The sequence below is a fragment of the Neopelma chrysocephalum genome, unplaced genomic scaffold (genome assembly GCF_003984885.1).
Source record: "Neopelma chrysocephalum unplaced genomic scaffold, ASM398488v2 Primary Assembly neopelma1_70, whole genome shotgun sequence".
In the NCBI taxonomy this organism is placed as follows: Eukaryota; Metazoa; Chordata; class Aves; order Passeriformes; family Pipridae; genus Neopelma; species Neopelma chrysocephalum.
The window spans coordinates 605,075-619,652 of NW_020897730.1; the positions used below are offsets into that span (position 1 = coordinate 605,075).

The window sequence follows — 14,578 nt, forward strand, 5'->3', positions numbered from 1 at the left end:
ACACACGGACACAGGGACACGGGGACACACACACGGACAATCGCACGGACACACACACGGACACACACACAGACAGGGGACACGGGGACACACACACAGACACACGCACGGACACACGCACGGACACACGCACGGACAGAGGGGACACGGGAGGACACGCACAGGGACACACACGGACAAGGGGACACGGGAGGACATGCACAGACACATGGACACGGGGATATGGGGACACACACAGACGCGGATGCAGGGACACACAGACGCACAGAGGGACACGCGGGCGAAACTAGGGACACCGGGACAACACACGGAGACACACAGGGACATGGGAACACACACACGAACACAGGGACACAGGAACAACACACAGACACGGGGGCACACAGACACGGGCACACAGGGACATGGAGACACACATGGACACAGGGTATAAGGACACAGGGATAACACACGGACACACACAGGGACACACACACACACAGGGACACACACACACAGGCACAGGGACACGTGGACACAGGGATGGGGACACACCAGCACGCAGACACAGAATCACTGAATCACAGAATCGATCAGGTTGGAAGAGATGCCATACCACAGGATTGTATCCAGATGGTTCTGAGGTATCTCCAGTGAGGGAGACTCCACAACCTTTCTGGTCAATCTGTTCCAGTGCACGGTCACTTGCACAGTAAAGTTTTTCCTCATGTTCAGGTGGAACTTTCTGTGCATCACTTTCTGCCTGTTGCCTCTCGTCCTAGCGGTTGGCACCACCAAGAACAGCCTGGCTCCATCTTCTTGCCCCCCCCCATTTTGACACAGGCACTGATCGGGACACATGGGGTACCCAGGGCCAGTGCCCACACTCGGGGCCCACACACCGGGAGGTGCTGCTGCCCTTGGGGTGTCTGCACAACCCCGGGGCTGAGGAGCGTGTAGGCCTTGTGTGTGGGTGGCACTCCTGTACACACACGAGAGTTTTGCACTTGCAAGGCATCCCATACGTGCTTTGCGCTGGTGTGGTGTCCCTGCGCCCCTCTCTGTGCTGCAATGTGGGGATGCCCCTGGCACTGTGTGTTTGCCAGAGCCACCCAGGTTTGTCACAGTTCCTGTGGCACATTGAGGGAGGCAGTGTGGTGTCCAGAGGGGTCAGGCATTGCAGAGTTCTGCTGCTGAGTGAAACACTCCCGTTTCTCAGCAGGACCTGCCTATCCCAATTCCCAGTGGTATCCAGGGGCATTGGCTGCCCCTCCAGTGGGGCTGCAGATTTGCACCTCTGGGGCTCAGTGCCCGCACAGCCACCCTACCTGTGGCAGCATAGGGGATGAGGGTTACAGCAGCACCGTCCATGTGAGGAGGAAGATAGTGACCTGATGAAACATTGATGAAATAATCTACCCTCAAAATCTGACACACTTGGGAGCCACCGTGCAGCTGTTGGTATCCTGGTGTGTCCATCACCCTTACAGCCTGAGGATGAGGGCGGAGTGCTTGATTCTGTGTCACAGGAACTGTGGCACTGAGATTTGAAAGTTTAAAGGGATAATGACTTAAATACGGCAATTGTTTCTGATCTGTCCTGTCTCAGCCTCCTCCAGCTAATGAGATTAATGGCATACTGACTCCCTGTTCAGCCCCTGTAGCCCTCCCAGGGCAAGAAAGCTCTCTGCAGTACACCCACACCACCAGGGTCCCACCAGCGTGTAGAATGTTTCCAGCAGATTTACAACATTCTACATCCACGCGGCTGTTTCTTCACGCCAATAAAAGCAGCAGGAGATGAGCGTCATTGCCACCCAAAGCCATAATGCACGTTTGCTGGCACGGCTCAGGCAATGGGGGGGTGCCCACACATCCAGCCCCAGAGAGGTGGAAAGAGCTCCAGGCTCCTGGAGCAAACCATTTCACTTCAGCCATGGTTGTTATGTTGCATTGCATTCCTGCTCTGGCAGTGCCACGACCTCAGAGGAGGTCATGCCAAGCCCTCCTGCCTGCTCACAAAGGCCACGCAGCTGGGAAGGTACAAAAGCCCCGAAGCAGGTATTTTTGTTTCATTTTTAATGAGTTGCGTGAATGCTATTCAAGCAGAGTTGTCCTGGTGCCTGGTGAACACCTGTCAGGGCAGATGCAGTGCCAGCGGGCACCCGGCACTTGGAACAGCAGGGAGCAGGGTGTCAGGCAGAGCCTGCTGTCTCTCCAAGTTCAGGAAAAAGCCTCTGGAAGAGAGAACAAGGGAGCAGACCCATCTCTTTCTGTCTGCTTACAAGTATAGTCAGGGCTGACCTCTCGGAAGTGCAGGACCAGATTCCCTAGAGGCAAGAGAGGACACATAGACACCTGGGATGGAGTGATGCTGAGTTTCTGGGCATTTTTAGACTTAAAATACAAAGGGCCAGATCTGATTTCTAGCAAGGAGGTCTGATGACTTAGCAGCAGCGTATGTCTACAGCCCTGCACTGGGAAACTTTCAAGACCCACAGTGTCAGTTCCCAGGCTGCAGGACCAACCCACCACATCTGCATGTTGCTGCTGCTAAGGTAGTGCCAACAGGCACTGTAGATTCCTAGCAGGCCCAGAAGCATCAAGACAAAAATGGGAAACACACCTGGAGCTGTGTGATAAATGATTTGTTCCCAGGACTAATACTTGCACATCACATCTCATACCCTTTTCCATCCATGTACTGGAGGACTCACAGCAACAGCAGAGGTTCATGTCTGCACTTCAGGGTTTCTTTTCTTCACCCATTAGCATTGACTCAATTGCAAAAGTCAGAGCAAGGCAAAAAAAAAAAGGGGAAGAGTGATAGAAGGAATGACAGCAAAGAGTAACTCTGGGCTGGCAAACTATAGTTATCAAAGAGGTTATTAAATTTCTCAGTTACATAGAGAAATTCTAATGGATAATAAAGCAAGCAACAAAGTTCATCGCTGGTCTGGTGCTGTGTCACTGTGTGCTGGGAGTTACATCTCAGCAGGGCAGTTGACTTGATCAGTGGGCATCATTTTGTCGGTGTCGATCTTGTAGGACTGGAGAACACTCTTCAGGTGCTCCACGGTTTCTGGGTGCATCTCAGGAGCTCTTGATAAAATCCAGGCGTAGTCCATGTGGAAGAGCCAGAGGATGTTAGTGCAGGAGTAAACCAGTGAGTAGTTTTCATAGTCGGTGGAGACAACCCAGTAAGGGGCAGCAGGCATGACTGGGAGAGAGAAGGGCACCGTGAGTGTGATGCAAAACCGACTCTGGATGGCTCTGCAGCATTACAGCCACAGCTCCTGGGGCTGTTCTCACTTTGGCTGCTCCATAATTGTGGTCAGTACAGGGAGCTGTAATTTACACAAGCCTACCAGGACTCCTTGTTCTGCCCAGACAAACTCCAGAGAGCCACAAAGCCCTGACTAGGAAGGACTTGCTGAAAAGTTAACGCTATGACCTGAACAGCTCACCTGGGCCACTGAAAGCCAGCCCAGCTCATACACGTGTGAGGGTTCTTGCTGGTGGGAAGGAGCTGACACTGGTAATCCAAGGAGCACAAACCACCACCCACTGCCACGGGGAGCCCTGGCTCGTGGAGCCAGCTGGAGCCCAGCAGTGGGAATCAGTATAGCTCAGCCCATCCCAGCTAAGCCAAATTCCCTTCTCCATCAGGCAGCTACACCCAAAGCATCTGCTCTGATGATGGACAGCTATTCCAGCTTCAAACCACCAGGCGGAGAGCAAAGGGGGGTCCAGCAGGCAGGTGTAAGTGCCCTGGGATTTATTTCTGATGCCAGGCACTGTTCTCTGGGGTTCACGCCTGGTGAAGGTGGTTGGGGCTACACATGCCGCAACTGAAATGGCTGTGGGTGATGCCTTAGTAGCACAGAATGAAGTCTGGCTGTGCTCATGAACAATCATTGTGTCTCCTTTGCAAGCACCCCTGCTCCACCTGTATCTGCAAATAAACCTTCTGTGAGGAAGGGCTGTGAAACAGCCAAGGAAAAGGTGTGAGGGAGCAGAACAAAAAGGGATTCAAGGGGGGACTGATGCTCACTTTCCAAAGTGTTGCTGCAGACAGAGGAAAGTGCTGTGTAACATGAATAAAATGCACTGCACCTCAGCAGGCCCCTGTCAAGTGTTACAGTGACAAGGGAAGGAAAAAGCAAATAAAAACATGTTAAGGGCTGTTAAAAGGCACTTATAAGTAGAGGCAGAGTGGGCTACTAGCTATACTGCTGTGTGCAGAGAATCAAGCCTATTCCTGGCCCTTACAGTGGCTGTGGGGCTGCTTCCCCCACCTCCCCTCCTCCCTGTCCCCATCTGTGCAGTGACCTGGAGGGACAGTAATGCTGCTGATCTTTCTTGCTTTCAGATCAGCTGGTGAGGAGAGCTCCACCACTGAGTGGGCTGTTGCTGTAAATGGTGTATCAGTATCACCAAACCACTGCCTGCTGGTCCCAAAGTCTGTCCTAACCCTTTCCCGCTGCCCCATTGTGCTGCGCTGAAGTCACCAGGGGAGCTTCACCCCTTGCTTTGCTGTCTCTGACCCCTGATGCCATGGCAGCAGTGCCTGCTGCGTGCTGCCCGCCGTGGTGCTCAGACCACAGCACAGCCGAGGCCACGGGCACCGGGAGCCTCCCCACCACACACTTACACCAGTTAAAGCGGACGCCCAGCTTGGCTGGCTGCTTTACATCCATGTGCATGAGTTCTCCTTCAGCTTCATTGATTTTGCCATTGGAACTAAAGGGAGAATGACAAAGGTGAGAAATAAAGTCAGGAGACTGGGAAATAATTATGTTTTTTTGCTTCCACTAAATCATCCCTCCTGACACATCCACTGTCAAGAGGTGGCTGAAACAGGTACTAGTGAACCCCAGCATTCCCGGAGGAACAGCTCACCCCTGAGGATGAGCTGCACCCAAGGCACAGCAGATCCTGGGCCAGGTGCAGCAGGTCAAATGGTGTCCCAGGTCAAACCACCCCAGCACCCCAGGCTGCCTCTCTCCAAGTGCCCCTGCAAGTGTGCTGTCCTTTGGTGCCAGGGTGACAATGACAGACAAGATGGAGAGCAAGACCTCTCTGTATGGGATGGGAGGATCCCAGCACTGATCTTGGATGTGCCAGGGAGCAGCTCAACTCCTACTAGTTGTGGAAGGCACATGTTCACATCTGTTTATTTACCTGCGTTTTTTCCAGGTCAGTGCACATTCCTCCTCACACAAATTACCTGTACCTGCGTGGTGAGCCAAGGTTTGTTTGGCTGCTGGTTTGGAGCACTGCCCTGCTGGCAGCAAGCCCTATGACTGGGGCTGCCTATCTTATAATTTAATTTTTCCCTGTATGCCTCAAGACCTGGATGCTGCCTGCAGGGCAGGAAAGTTTCCCTCTTCCCTGTGAAACAGGAACAGCCAAGGAGGCAAAAGCAAATCCTGCCAGCAGCAGAGGTCAAGGGGCTGATACTGTAGGGATGCATAGTGCAAACTGACCCAAAATATTCCTGATATTTCAGGGTTCTGAGCTGCTGCGGTGGGCACAGCAACGGTTGGATTAACGTCCCACAGATCAATGCAGGCACAAATGAATGTCCAGCTGTTTGCCAGGCGCTGCCCCAGCAGTGGAGCTGCTGAGACAGTGCTGGGCAGTCAGTGAGAGGCAAGGATGCTGCTCTCTCCGGACACAAGGGATGTGTTCCTACATTGTTGTTGTTATTGTAAGCCAGAACAAAGTGCCCTTGCCACGCCGGGAGCACAGGGGACAGCGCTGCGTTCACCGCTCTCTCCCTCTCATTCATTCAGCCCCTCACAGCAGCAGCCCACGACAGCCAGGGCTGGTGATGGAAACAGATGAATTCTGCATCTGTCCATGCAAAAATCCAGGAGGGCTCAGGATAATTATAACCTCTCAACTGTAATAAAGGGAGAAGCATTCACTTGGCTACTGTTTTAAACTGATAACGATTGCTGATCCCCTTACTCAGCAGTTACTACCTGTGCAAGGTAAATGCTCCAGAAAACAGCTGACAAATATTTAAGTAAAACTGATCCAGATGTTTCACCTTCCCTGCCATTTTTCATTGACTCCCTTTAATCTGGAACACAGAAGAGCACAGGGCACTTCTCAGCATGCAGGAGCACAAGGTGGTGGCTGCCATCCCGTAACCAGCCCCTGGGACAGGATCCAGGGCATCCAGCTTCTTAGCCATCACTGGGGATCACAAACTGGCCAGGGGGTGGACCCAGGCTATATCATACTGAAGTCACCGTGTGCTCTTGATCTATTTTCTCACCATTCACCTTGGACAATGAGACAGAGACTTGGTGAGCCTCAAGGAAGCACTGGCAGGAACTAGAGACCCACATCTCTGCCATAACCCCAGCAAAGCCCCTTATCCCAGCAGACCTACTGCGATCCCTCTGCACCCCTAGAAACAGAAACAGGCAATTTAGAGAAAAATAAACACCCATAACAGCACGAGAGGTGACAGAAGTGCCACTGCTGCAGTGAAAATGTGGCCCGAACGCAAACACTTACAGCATCTCCTTGTTGATAACCTTGAACTTCCCATTCTCCTTCAATGAGTAATTTGCCTGGATGCAGCTTCCTTTCTCAAAAGTTGAGGGCAGCTTCTCTATCTCATACCATTTCCCCAAATACTGACAGAAGAAAGTTTAAAGAGATGTTTTTAGCATGAGTGGGCTGAGACAGAGCAGCCCAGCTCATTCGCCTGCACAGTTTTTGCCCCTCTGTGGCACAGGGGGTGCGGGGGGGGGGTTGGCAGAGGCACAGACCTTCCCTGGCAGCTCCAGCACAAGGCATTGAGACTGGACCTGCCAATTCCCCTATGCACCCAGGGAGTTTGCCATCAGTCTCATACCCCCTTAGCCTAACTCAATACCCCCTAAAAGACTGTTAGAAAACTTTTCACACCTTCTCAATATCGAAGTCTTCTTGGACTGATGGATCTGGGCATGGTCCCATATGAAATATCTGGCTTTTCCCAAAGCTGAAGACGCTCAGCAGGACTGAGAGCCGCACTGCCGTGCCCAGCATGGCTGCACTGGGATGCAGGCAGGAAACAGACCTGGGGAGAAGCAAAATAGCTGAGCTGGGGCCTCCCTGGAACAGAACTTTATGTGAAATACGGCATGAAAAATAGGATGTGTGCAGCAGAACACACCAGTGGCACAGCAAGGAGGAAAGAATCACGAGAAGAGCACAAAGGCACTGTGCCAGAAAAGCGACACAAAGTGGCCTTAAGCCCTGCCAGTGCTCAGGCTGTACCTAACAGCTGTGCATAAAACCAGGTGAGTCTGGTGAGAGCACTTGTACTCATCACCCACATGTGACACCCAGCAAGATGCAGCGATGATAAACGTCCAAGGACACAGAGGAGCATCATTGTCTGTCCAATGCTGAGGCAAAGGGAAATGAAGAGATGTTTGCTTTAAAATGCTGGAGCACAAGGAATGTGATCCAGAACCAGCACAGAGCTGAGACCCTGGGAAGTGGAAGTGAGCAGTGTACACCTGCAGGAACCTGCATATCAGGAGAGACAGCACAGCTGCCTCTGGAGCAGTTATTGTGTGCAAAGACGTACACAGTACTGCAGGATAGGGAAGTTGGTAAAGATTCAAGTCGGCACCAAATACAACATGAACCAATTCCCAAAAGCATGGTGTGATGAGGGAAAGGACAGGGTTTCCTGCAGAGCAGAAGCAGGAGCTGTGCTGCTCATACCCAAGCAGCCCCTGGCTTGAGGATGCTGCCCAAGTGCTTTGGGTTCTGCTTGGGCGGGTTGGCATGTACAGACCCTGCAGCACAGGGCTGCTCTGCTTCCCTGGCCAGAAACTCCTCTGCAGGAGCAGCGGTAACATTTTCCCCAAGTTTAAAAGAAAAGCCCAGTCTGTCTCCAGCAGCAGGAATGAGCCCCACTGCAGACAAACATTTCCCATTTTGAATCTCTCAATTCAGAAACATACCTTGTGAATGAGGAGGAGTGATGCTCTGCGGAGGACCAGGGCTGCAAGGAACAGCTCTGTGGTGAGCTCTCCGCTTCGCTTTATAAGTGTGCTGGGATCATCATTATTCAGCAATGGCACAGGCCACTCCCTGGTCCTCAACGTGTTTAGGTTTTTTGGCAGGCCAGTCAGCTGCCTTAGATCTGCAGCTGGAACGAAGCTGGAGATGGGCTGCAACTTGGCTGCTCACCCAGGCAAACAAAGGCACCTCACGTGTCTGGGTATCGCCCCACAGCTGCGGAGCTCTCTGCCTTTCAGCTGCTCACAAGAGCCTCAGGCCTGGGTCAGATGGCAGGGGAAGGGGAGAAGTGCCACAGCCTTTGAGAGGGGCTGAGGAAAGCAGCAGCTCCTGTCCTGCTCCCTCTGGTCCAGGAACAGCCAGCCATGCTCCCAGGGGGATGTGCAGCCTCCTCTGCCAGGGGCCACTTGAGCCCCAGAGACCCTCTGGGCCACTGCAATGTCCTTGTCCCCACCACAATCACTTGCAGGAGTACATGAGGAGGATTAAGTAGCAGGAGACATCACAGGTTTATCTGAGGAGCTGTAAGACCTTTCAGCAGTTTTTCTCTAGATTTTCAAATCTCACTATGGGGAAAGATGCCGGTGCAATTAATTCCATGCTGACCTGGCACTTTTTCCAACAGGTGCCCAGCAAATGCCTTTGACAGCAAAGCAGCCATCTGTGAAGGCAACCAGTCCCAACAGTTATGCAAGGATAGCTGAATAATTGACAGGAAGTTCTCTGTTTAATTACATTTTCTTTTAATCTGATCTCTGTGGAGACATTCTCTCTAGGTGTGTTCTTACACGCATTTTACATGCACTGCATGCCTTACATGCACACACACACACTCTTGAACTCCTGGCTGCCCAAATGCCACCCCAAGAGCCACAGATAGCTCAGTCCTGTCCCTTTCTGGGGCTGTGCAGCCAAGGTGTGGCCTGAAACATGGCCACAGCTGAAGTGCTCCCAGGACCTTGATGGCCATCACAGCTGTGCAGGGCTCATCCAACACAGACCGAGCAGCACCAGCTGGGGGGGAATAGCTCAGGGGAGCACCAAGTCCATGGTCTGCCACAGCGCTTGGCACAGGGCAGGGGAGCATGCAGGGGCTCTCCCTGCCTGCACACAGCTCCATTAGCTCTTGGGCAGCCACCCATATCCCCAATGGGGTTGCTCTGGCTGCCCATACCAAAATCAGAGGGGTCCTCCAGACTCTCTGCAAGCCCCACATTCATCTCTACCTCTTGTGATAGAAACAGGTTAGAAATCAGAAAATCAGTGTGAGCACTGCCCTGCTTCCATGCACTGCAGAGGTGGGATTCCCCATGCACAGCAGACCAGCAAGAGCAGTTTTTCTGCTGAGCTTGGCTTCCCACATCCTGCAGAGTAACCAGAGGAGAAAGCCCCACAGAATGGCCAGCCTTGTGTGCGTGAGTACAACCATGTGGAGGTGTGTCTGTGTGCATATCTACATCTGCATGTGGAGCATTCTCCTACGGGATGAAGCAAGAACTCCCTGACGGTGGTGGCAGTGATGGAGTGGTTCTGCTGCAGCAGGAGGGGCTCGTGCTTGCACTGGCCTACAGGCACTGCCCAGCACCCAAGGGCTGCCCTGCAATGCTGGCCCTGCCAGAGACGTGGCTGGGTGGCTGGGCACTGCCATTTTGGCTCCTGGCACCCTGCAGCCAAGTCACACTGAAACAGCAAGGCATCCACTCAGCCATGCTCCACGGAACCAGCTGCAGTAGTCTACATTCACCTGGGACATGGCCAGGAGGCTGTGAGGAGACAAGAGCCACCATGAGCTGATGCTCCTTGAGCCACCAAGAGTGGAGAGCACAGGTGGGGTGGGCTTTGCTATAGCCATCACCTCCCTCACAGCCAGCACCAACAGCAGTGGAAGGAAACCCATGCCTTGGTAGGAGACACAGGGATCCCACCTCCAGCCAAGGGCAGCACACTCAGGAGCTCAGGGGCTGCAGTGGAGTCCAGCTCCCCCACTGGCTGCTGCCAACCAAGAGGCACCCCACGGGTGCTGAGGCACTGCACGGCTTGAGGCACAGGTGATGAGAGCTGACAGCCGAGCTCGCTGCCCCTGCTGGGACCCGTCTCTACACAAGCACTGGCTGTGGCTTCCCCAGGGGCACATTTCTGGGCTCTACCTGACCACAGCGGGAAGCAACCAGATATCTGCTGCTCCTCTGCTGGAATGGAGCAGGTTTGGGCTGTTGCAGCTGAGTCTCTGCTCAGGGCCACCTGGCCAGGATGTGTTCAGTGGCCATGCCAGGACCCTCCTATTATACCACCTCCAGCACCCACCAGCACCACTCACCTGCACAGACCAGGGTGTATGTCCTTTGCCCACAGCAGGACTCTGCTCTGAGCCCATCCACCTGCACTGCACTCCAGAGCAAGGGTCCAGAGAAAATCATAACCTTATAATTGCACCTAATTGTGGGGTGTGAGCAGTCATCTCCACCTGGTAAGCAGTTTGTACCCTGGAGCAGAGGAGGGGAGGCACATCAAAGTGCAGGAAGCTGGAGCAGGGGTGGGAGGACAGGAAGGAGGAGAGCTGGGGAGAAACCAGGGCAAAAGGGGGGTGCACCAGACATGCTCAGAATGCTTCATGCAAGATTGAAGCCTCCTCCACATTTCTGGGTGATGAGGCAGCTGCAAGGCAGGCGGGCAGGGCGCGTGCACAGGACATGGACAGGGAGGTACCGCAGGGGCTGCAGGAGGACAGGGCAGCGCTGCCTGTGAGGCACAGAGGTGTGGATGGGGTGGGCAACATGCACGCGTGGGGAGGCAGGAGTGGGTGCGAAGCATATATGGGGTGAGGTGGCACGAGGCACACAACATGTCCAGGGGTGGCAGCTGAGGCAGCACTGTGCATGGGGCACTTTCAGGTGGGCTGTGTTGGCTGGGATAGTCTCGCGTTGGCAGAGACAAGGCTCGCTGGCCCCAGGGAGAGGAGACAACGGCACCGAGTGCTGCCAGCAAAGAAAACCCCCTGGTTAGAACAAGCTGGAGCTGCAGATAAAGTTCAGGCATCTGAGGGCTGGGACAGGGCAGTGCCACTCCCCCCGTGACATTCTACCTGCAGGCCACCTGGCTTAGTACAGAAGTGAGATCATCCCATTGCATACCCCAGACCACACAGAAATCTGTTTTTGGCACCCACATAACAGAGAAGCTTCAGCCAGCCAGGCCTGGTGGGGATCTGGCTCCCCAGGGAAAGGCTGTCATACCATACTGGGTACCCAGCTGGGATTTCAGCAGCTGCAGAGAAGCCCCCAGAAACTTTCCACCTGCCGTGGGATGAGAGAGCATCTGGAGAGACATTGTCTTCTCAACTCTGTGATGATGTCCTTGGTGTTACTTAGGATAGTCAAGAAGTTGCCCAAGCTCTTATAAAGAGAAAAAGCCTCCAATGGAAGCACTGCAGGGATCAGGAGCTCTGGGCATATCCTTTCCTTGTAGGACTCCACCAGTGCCAGTTCTGGTAGCTGCTAGCCCAGGGTTCCCTGCCTATCCCCACAAGAAAGTTTTCATCTCCTGATAGTGCCTCAGCAGCCCAAACTCACGGGGGCTGGAGAGCTGCCACGGACATGGCCATTTTGTACCATTCTGCATGAACAGATCTTGTGTGCAGGCCTGCTGCCTTTGAAGACCCGGTGCTGGAGCCTCTCTGTGTGACCTGCAGTGTTGAGGCATCATATCCTGGGAACCAGAATAACCTGGGAGTCCCAAGAGTCCCACCACGGAGACAATGTTGTTTGCATGGCCAGCTCTTCCCAGCTCAGGACATGCCTTCCCTTCCTTCCTCTGTCTTTTCTCTGGTAAGTTCATTTTTGGTGTTTTTCTTCCTCCTCTGAAAGAAATGGGGCTTTGGGTTGGTCAGACAAGTTGCAACCTGTACACATAAACAAAAATTAACTTGCAGGAGATAATACAGAGAAAAGGAAGACAGGTAGGAATTTTCCTCCGTTTTTAGGAGTGGCAAAAAGTGCTTTGAAATCCGTTTATGCAAAATGGTGTCAAATTTTAAATTACACTTATGACAGCAAAGGAAGTAAACAGATTCTGGAAGCGTGAACTGGCCTCTGGGATATGGGAATTTGGTCCAATGCAAGTGCACAAAAGATGTTGTGATTCATCGATATACTATTAGTGAGTAGCTCTCCGCTCTGAAAATTAACCAGTTATGTATTCAAAACACAAGAAACTAAAGAGAGAGATTTAAGAAGTTGGAAAACCAAAAAGGATATTATTATTTAAGGGACAAACCCTATGGTGAAGGACCAGCAAGTGTTTCTGGCCTGGCTGAGGAACTGCTTGGCACTGCTGCCAAGATCCAAGTCCCTGCAGAGAGGAGCCAGAGGGATATTAATTCTTCAGAAAGAAGAAAAAAACCGAAACAGAAGAAAATCAAGGTCTCTGTATAAAGAAATACATTGCAGAGCTGGACCAGTGGTAAAGCTTTGGCCCAGTGGCATCTCACCCCTATGGGTGGGCTCACCATAATAACCAGAGTTCCAGCAGTGCCCATAATCCTGGACATCCAATATGTCCCAGCGCCCCACACCGAGGGCAGCCTAATGCTGCTAAATAAGGTAAAAAAGGTTTTGTTGATGCATTTGCTGCTGTGTTCTCACAGCAGACACCAGGTACTGGCAGGGCAGATGTTCAGCCAGGTCTTGTCCTCACGAGGGCAGCGAGGAGTGCACAGCAGAAGGGGGCAGAATAGGACTTCTCCAGTGAATGTGGGAGCAGATCCCATGGGCATTTACCAGACTCCCATGGGCCCTGCCTGTGAAAGCCTGCTCAAATTTAAATCTCATGGGCACTGCAGGGCCCTGGCTCTGTGGCTCAGCTCAGCTCAAAGTGCTACTCTCCCCTCAGACGGGTCCTCTGTGCCCTGCTGAGCCCAGCCCAAAGAACACCCCAGCTGCCCTGCTCTGCATCCCCTTCTCAGAGGAGAGCTCACACATTCCCCAGAGGATTCATGATGCTTTTCTCTGGACCAGCAACCTCCGGCATACTGAAATATATTTTAAATGGTCTAAAAAAGGTCATTAAACATGCTTAGAGAGCGCCTTCTGCAAAGGGATTTTCTGTTCTCCTGGAGGAGGCACAGTGATCTGTTCACAGAATCACCAGCTCTGTCCAAGAGATGCTCAAGTAAGGCTATTTAAAGCCCACAGCCCTATTTTCTGCAGTTGAGCCATATTTCAGCCCTTAGCTCAGGGATGCGTTAATGCAGTTACACAATTATATTTTCTATGACCTATATACAACCTACATCTTCCTCATGACACAGATTTATAGTGTGTGGGTAATCGCAGCTCTGCTCACGGAGAGAGAGAACGGCCTCTACTGCATTAAGAAATGCAATTAGGGAATCTCCTGCAGATTATGCTTCCTGCCAGCCAAGCAAGAAGCTCTTCAGCAGGGACACAGGTTCCCCTGCTGCGGGAGCACTGCAGAGCATCAGCTACCAGGAGTGCAGGAATCACACACAGAGTTCAAGAGTGGCCTCAGACCCTCAGATATCCCCCACTCATAGGCCTCAAGGCTGTTTTATATTTATTTTATGTATGCACCAGGAAGACCCGGGGCAGCACTTTGGCCCTGATGGACTTCACCAGCCAGCACAGCGTTTCCACCCTGTATCTCTGAGCCCCCCAATCTCACACCACAGGTCAGAGGAGAATTTTAATAATGCCCTTTCTCAAAGAGCAAGTCACATCCCTCTGCACAGGCTGCAGAGCACAAAGACACTGGCATATGTGTTTGGCTTTGCCCATGAATAGCTGCATTGAAGCTGGGCCTGAGCACACACAGCTTGCATTGAAACACAGGCCTAAGTGTTTGCTAGACTGGGGTTTATACTGTACAGAAAATAAATAACATAAATTCAGTGGTCAGTAATTTTGATGCAATATGTAGTTACAGTATGAAACAGCACAGAGATACCATTCATGGTGAGTTTCATTCAAACAAGTTGGGAGATTTTAGGAATGATTAGTTTAGACAGTAGGAAAAATCCTATGCTTTACCCCAGGAATACTAGTCAGGCATGTATTTTAGTCTAAAGAGACCTGGGGTGAGAATACATATGTATTATCAAATTATCTTGAATTTTTATGACAACACATGTTATTTCTTCCATTCCCCAGCATAATTATTCTTGAAAAATTCTTGAGAACAAAAGCTTCTCACACCAGGACAGATGCAGAGTAGTGTAGAAACTTCCTTGGGATGCAACGGATCAACCTGGGGCTGATTTTGAGTCTGTAAGTGCCCATGCACAGTCAGGGCTGGAAGCCAGCTCCTGGCTCGTGCCTGCAGGAGGGAAAGCTGCCTGAGCCAGGAGCTGGACCAGCTGTGCCAAGTGCCATGCCTGCCCCCAGTGAGCTGGGGGCTTCCTGCTCCTGTTAGTACTGCAGGAGGGGAGCAGCCACCTGGTACAGGTGTCCATCCCCAAAGCCTAAGGGAACTAGGCAGCTCATGTGTGACTCACGGGTGGAAAAGAGACAGTGGTGCAAAAACAAGGTCCAGATGTGCTCTTGGG

At 52.3% G+C, this 14,578-nt stretch overlaps 1 protein-coding gene across 1 annotated transcript; it reads right to left on the minus strand.

Moving 5' to 3' along the window:
• Positions 1 to 2,041: 2,041 nt before the first annotated feature.
• On the minus strand, positions 2,042 to 8,058 carry APOD (apolipoprotein D). Its single transcript, XM_027686092.1, has 5 exons — positions 7,962 to 8,058; positions 6,910 to 7,063; positions 6,514 to 6,635; positions 4,634 to 4,722; positions 2,042 to 3,199 (listed from the first exon to the last, which is right to left on the minus strand). The coding sequence occupies exons 2-5, from the start codon at positions 7,030 to 7,032 to the stop codon at positions 2,964 to 2,966; spliced, it is 570 nt and encodes a 189-aa protein (XP_027541893.1). The 5' UTR covers positions 7,033 to 7,063; positions 7,962 to 8,058; the 3' UTR covers positions 2,042 to 2,963.
• Positions 8,059 to 14,578: the final 6,520 nt, after the last annotated feature.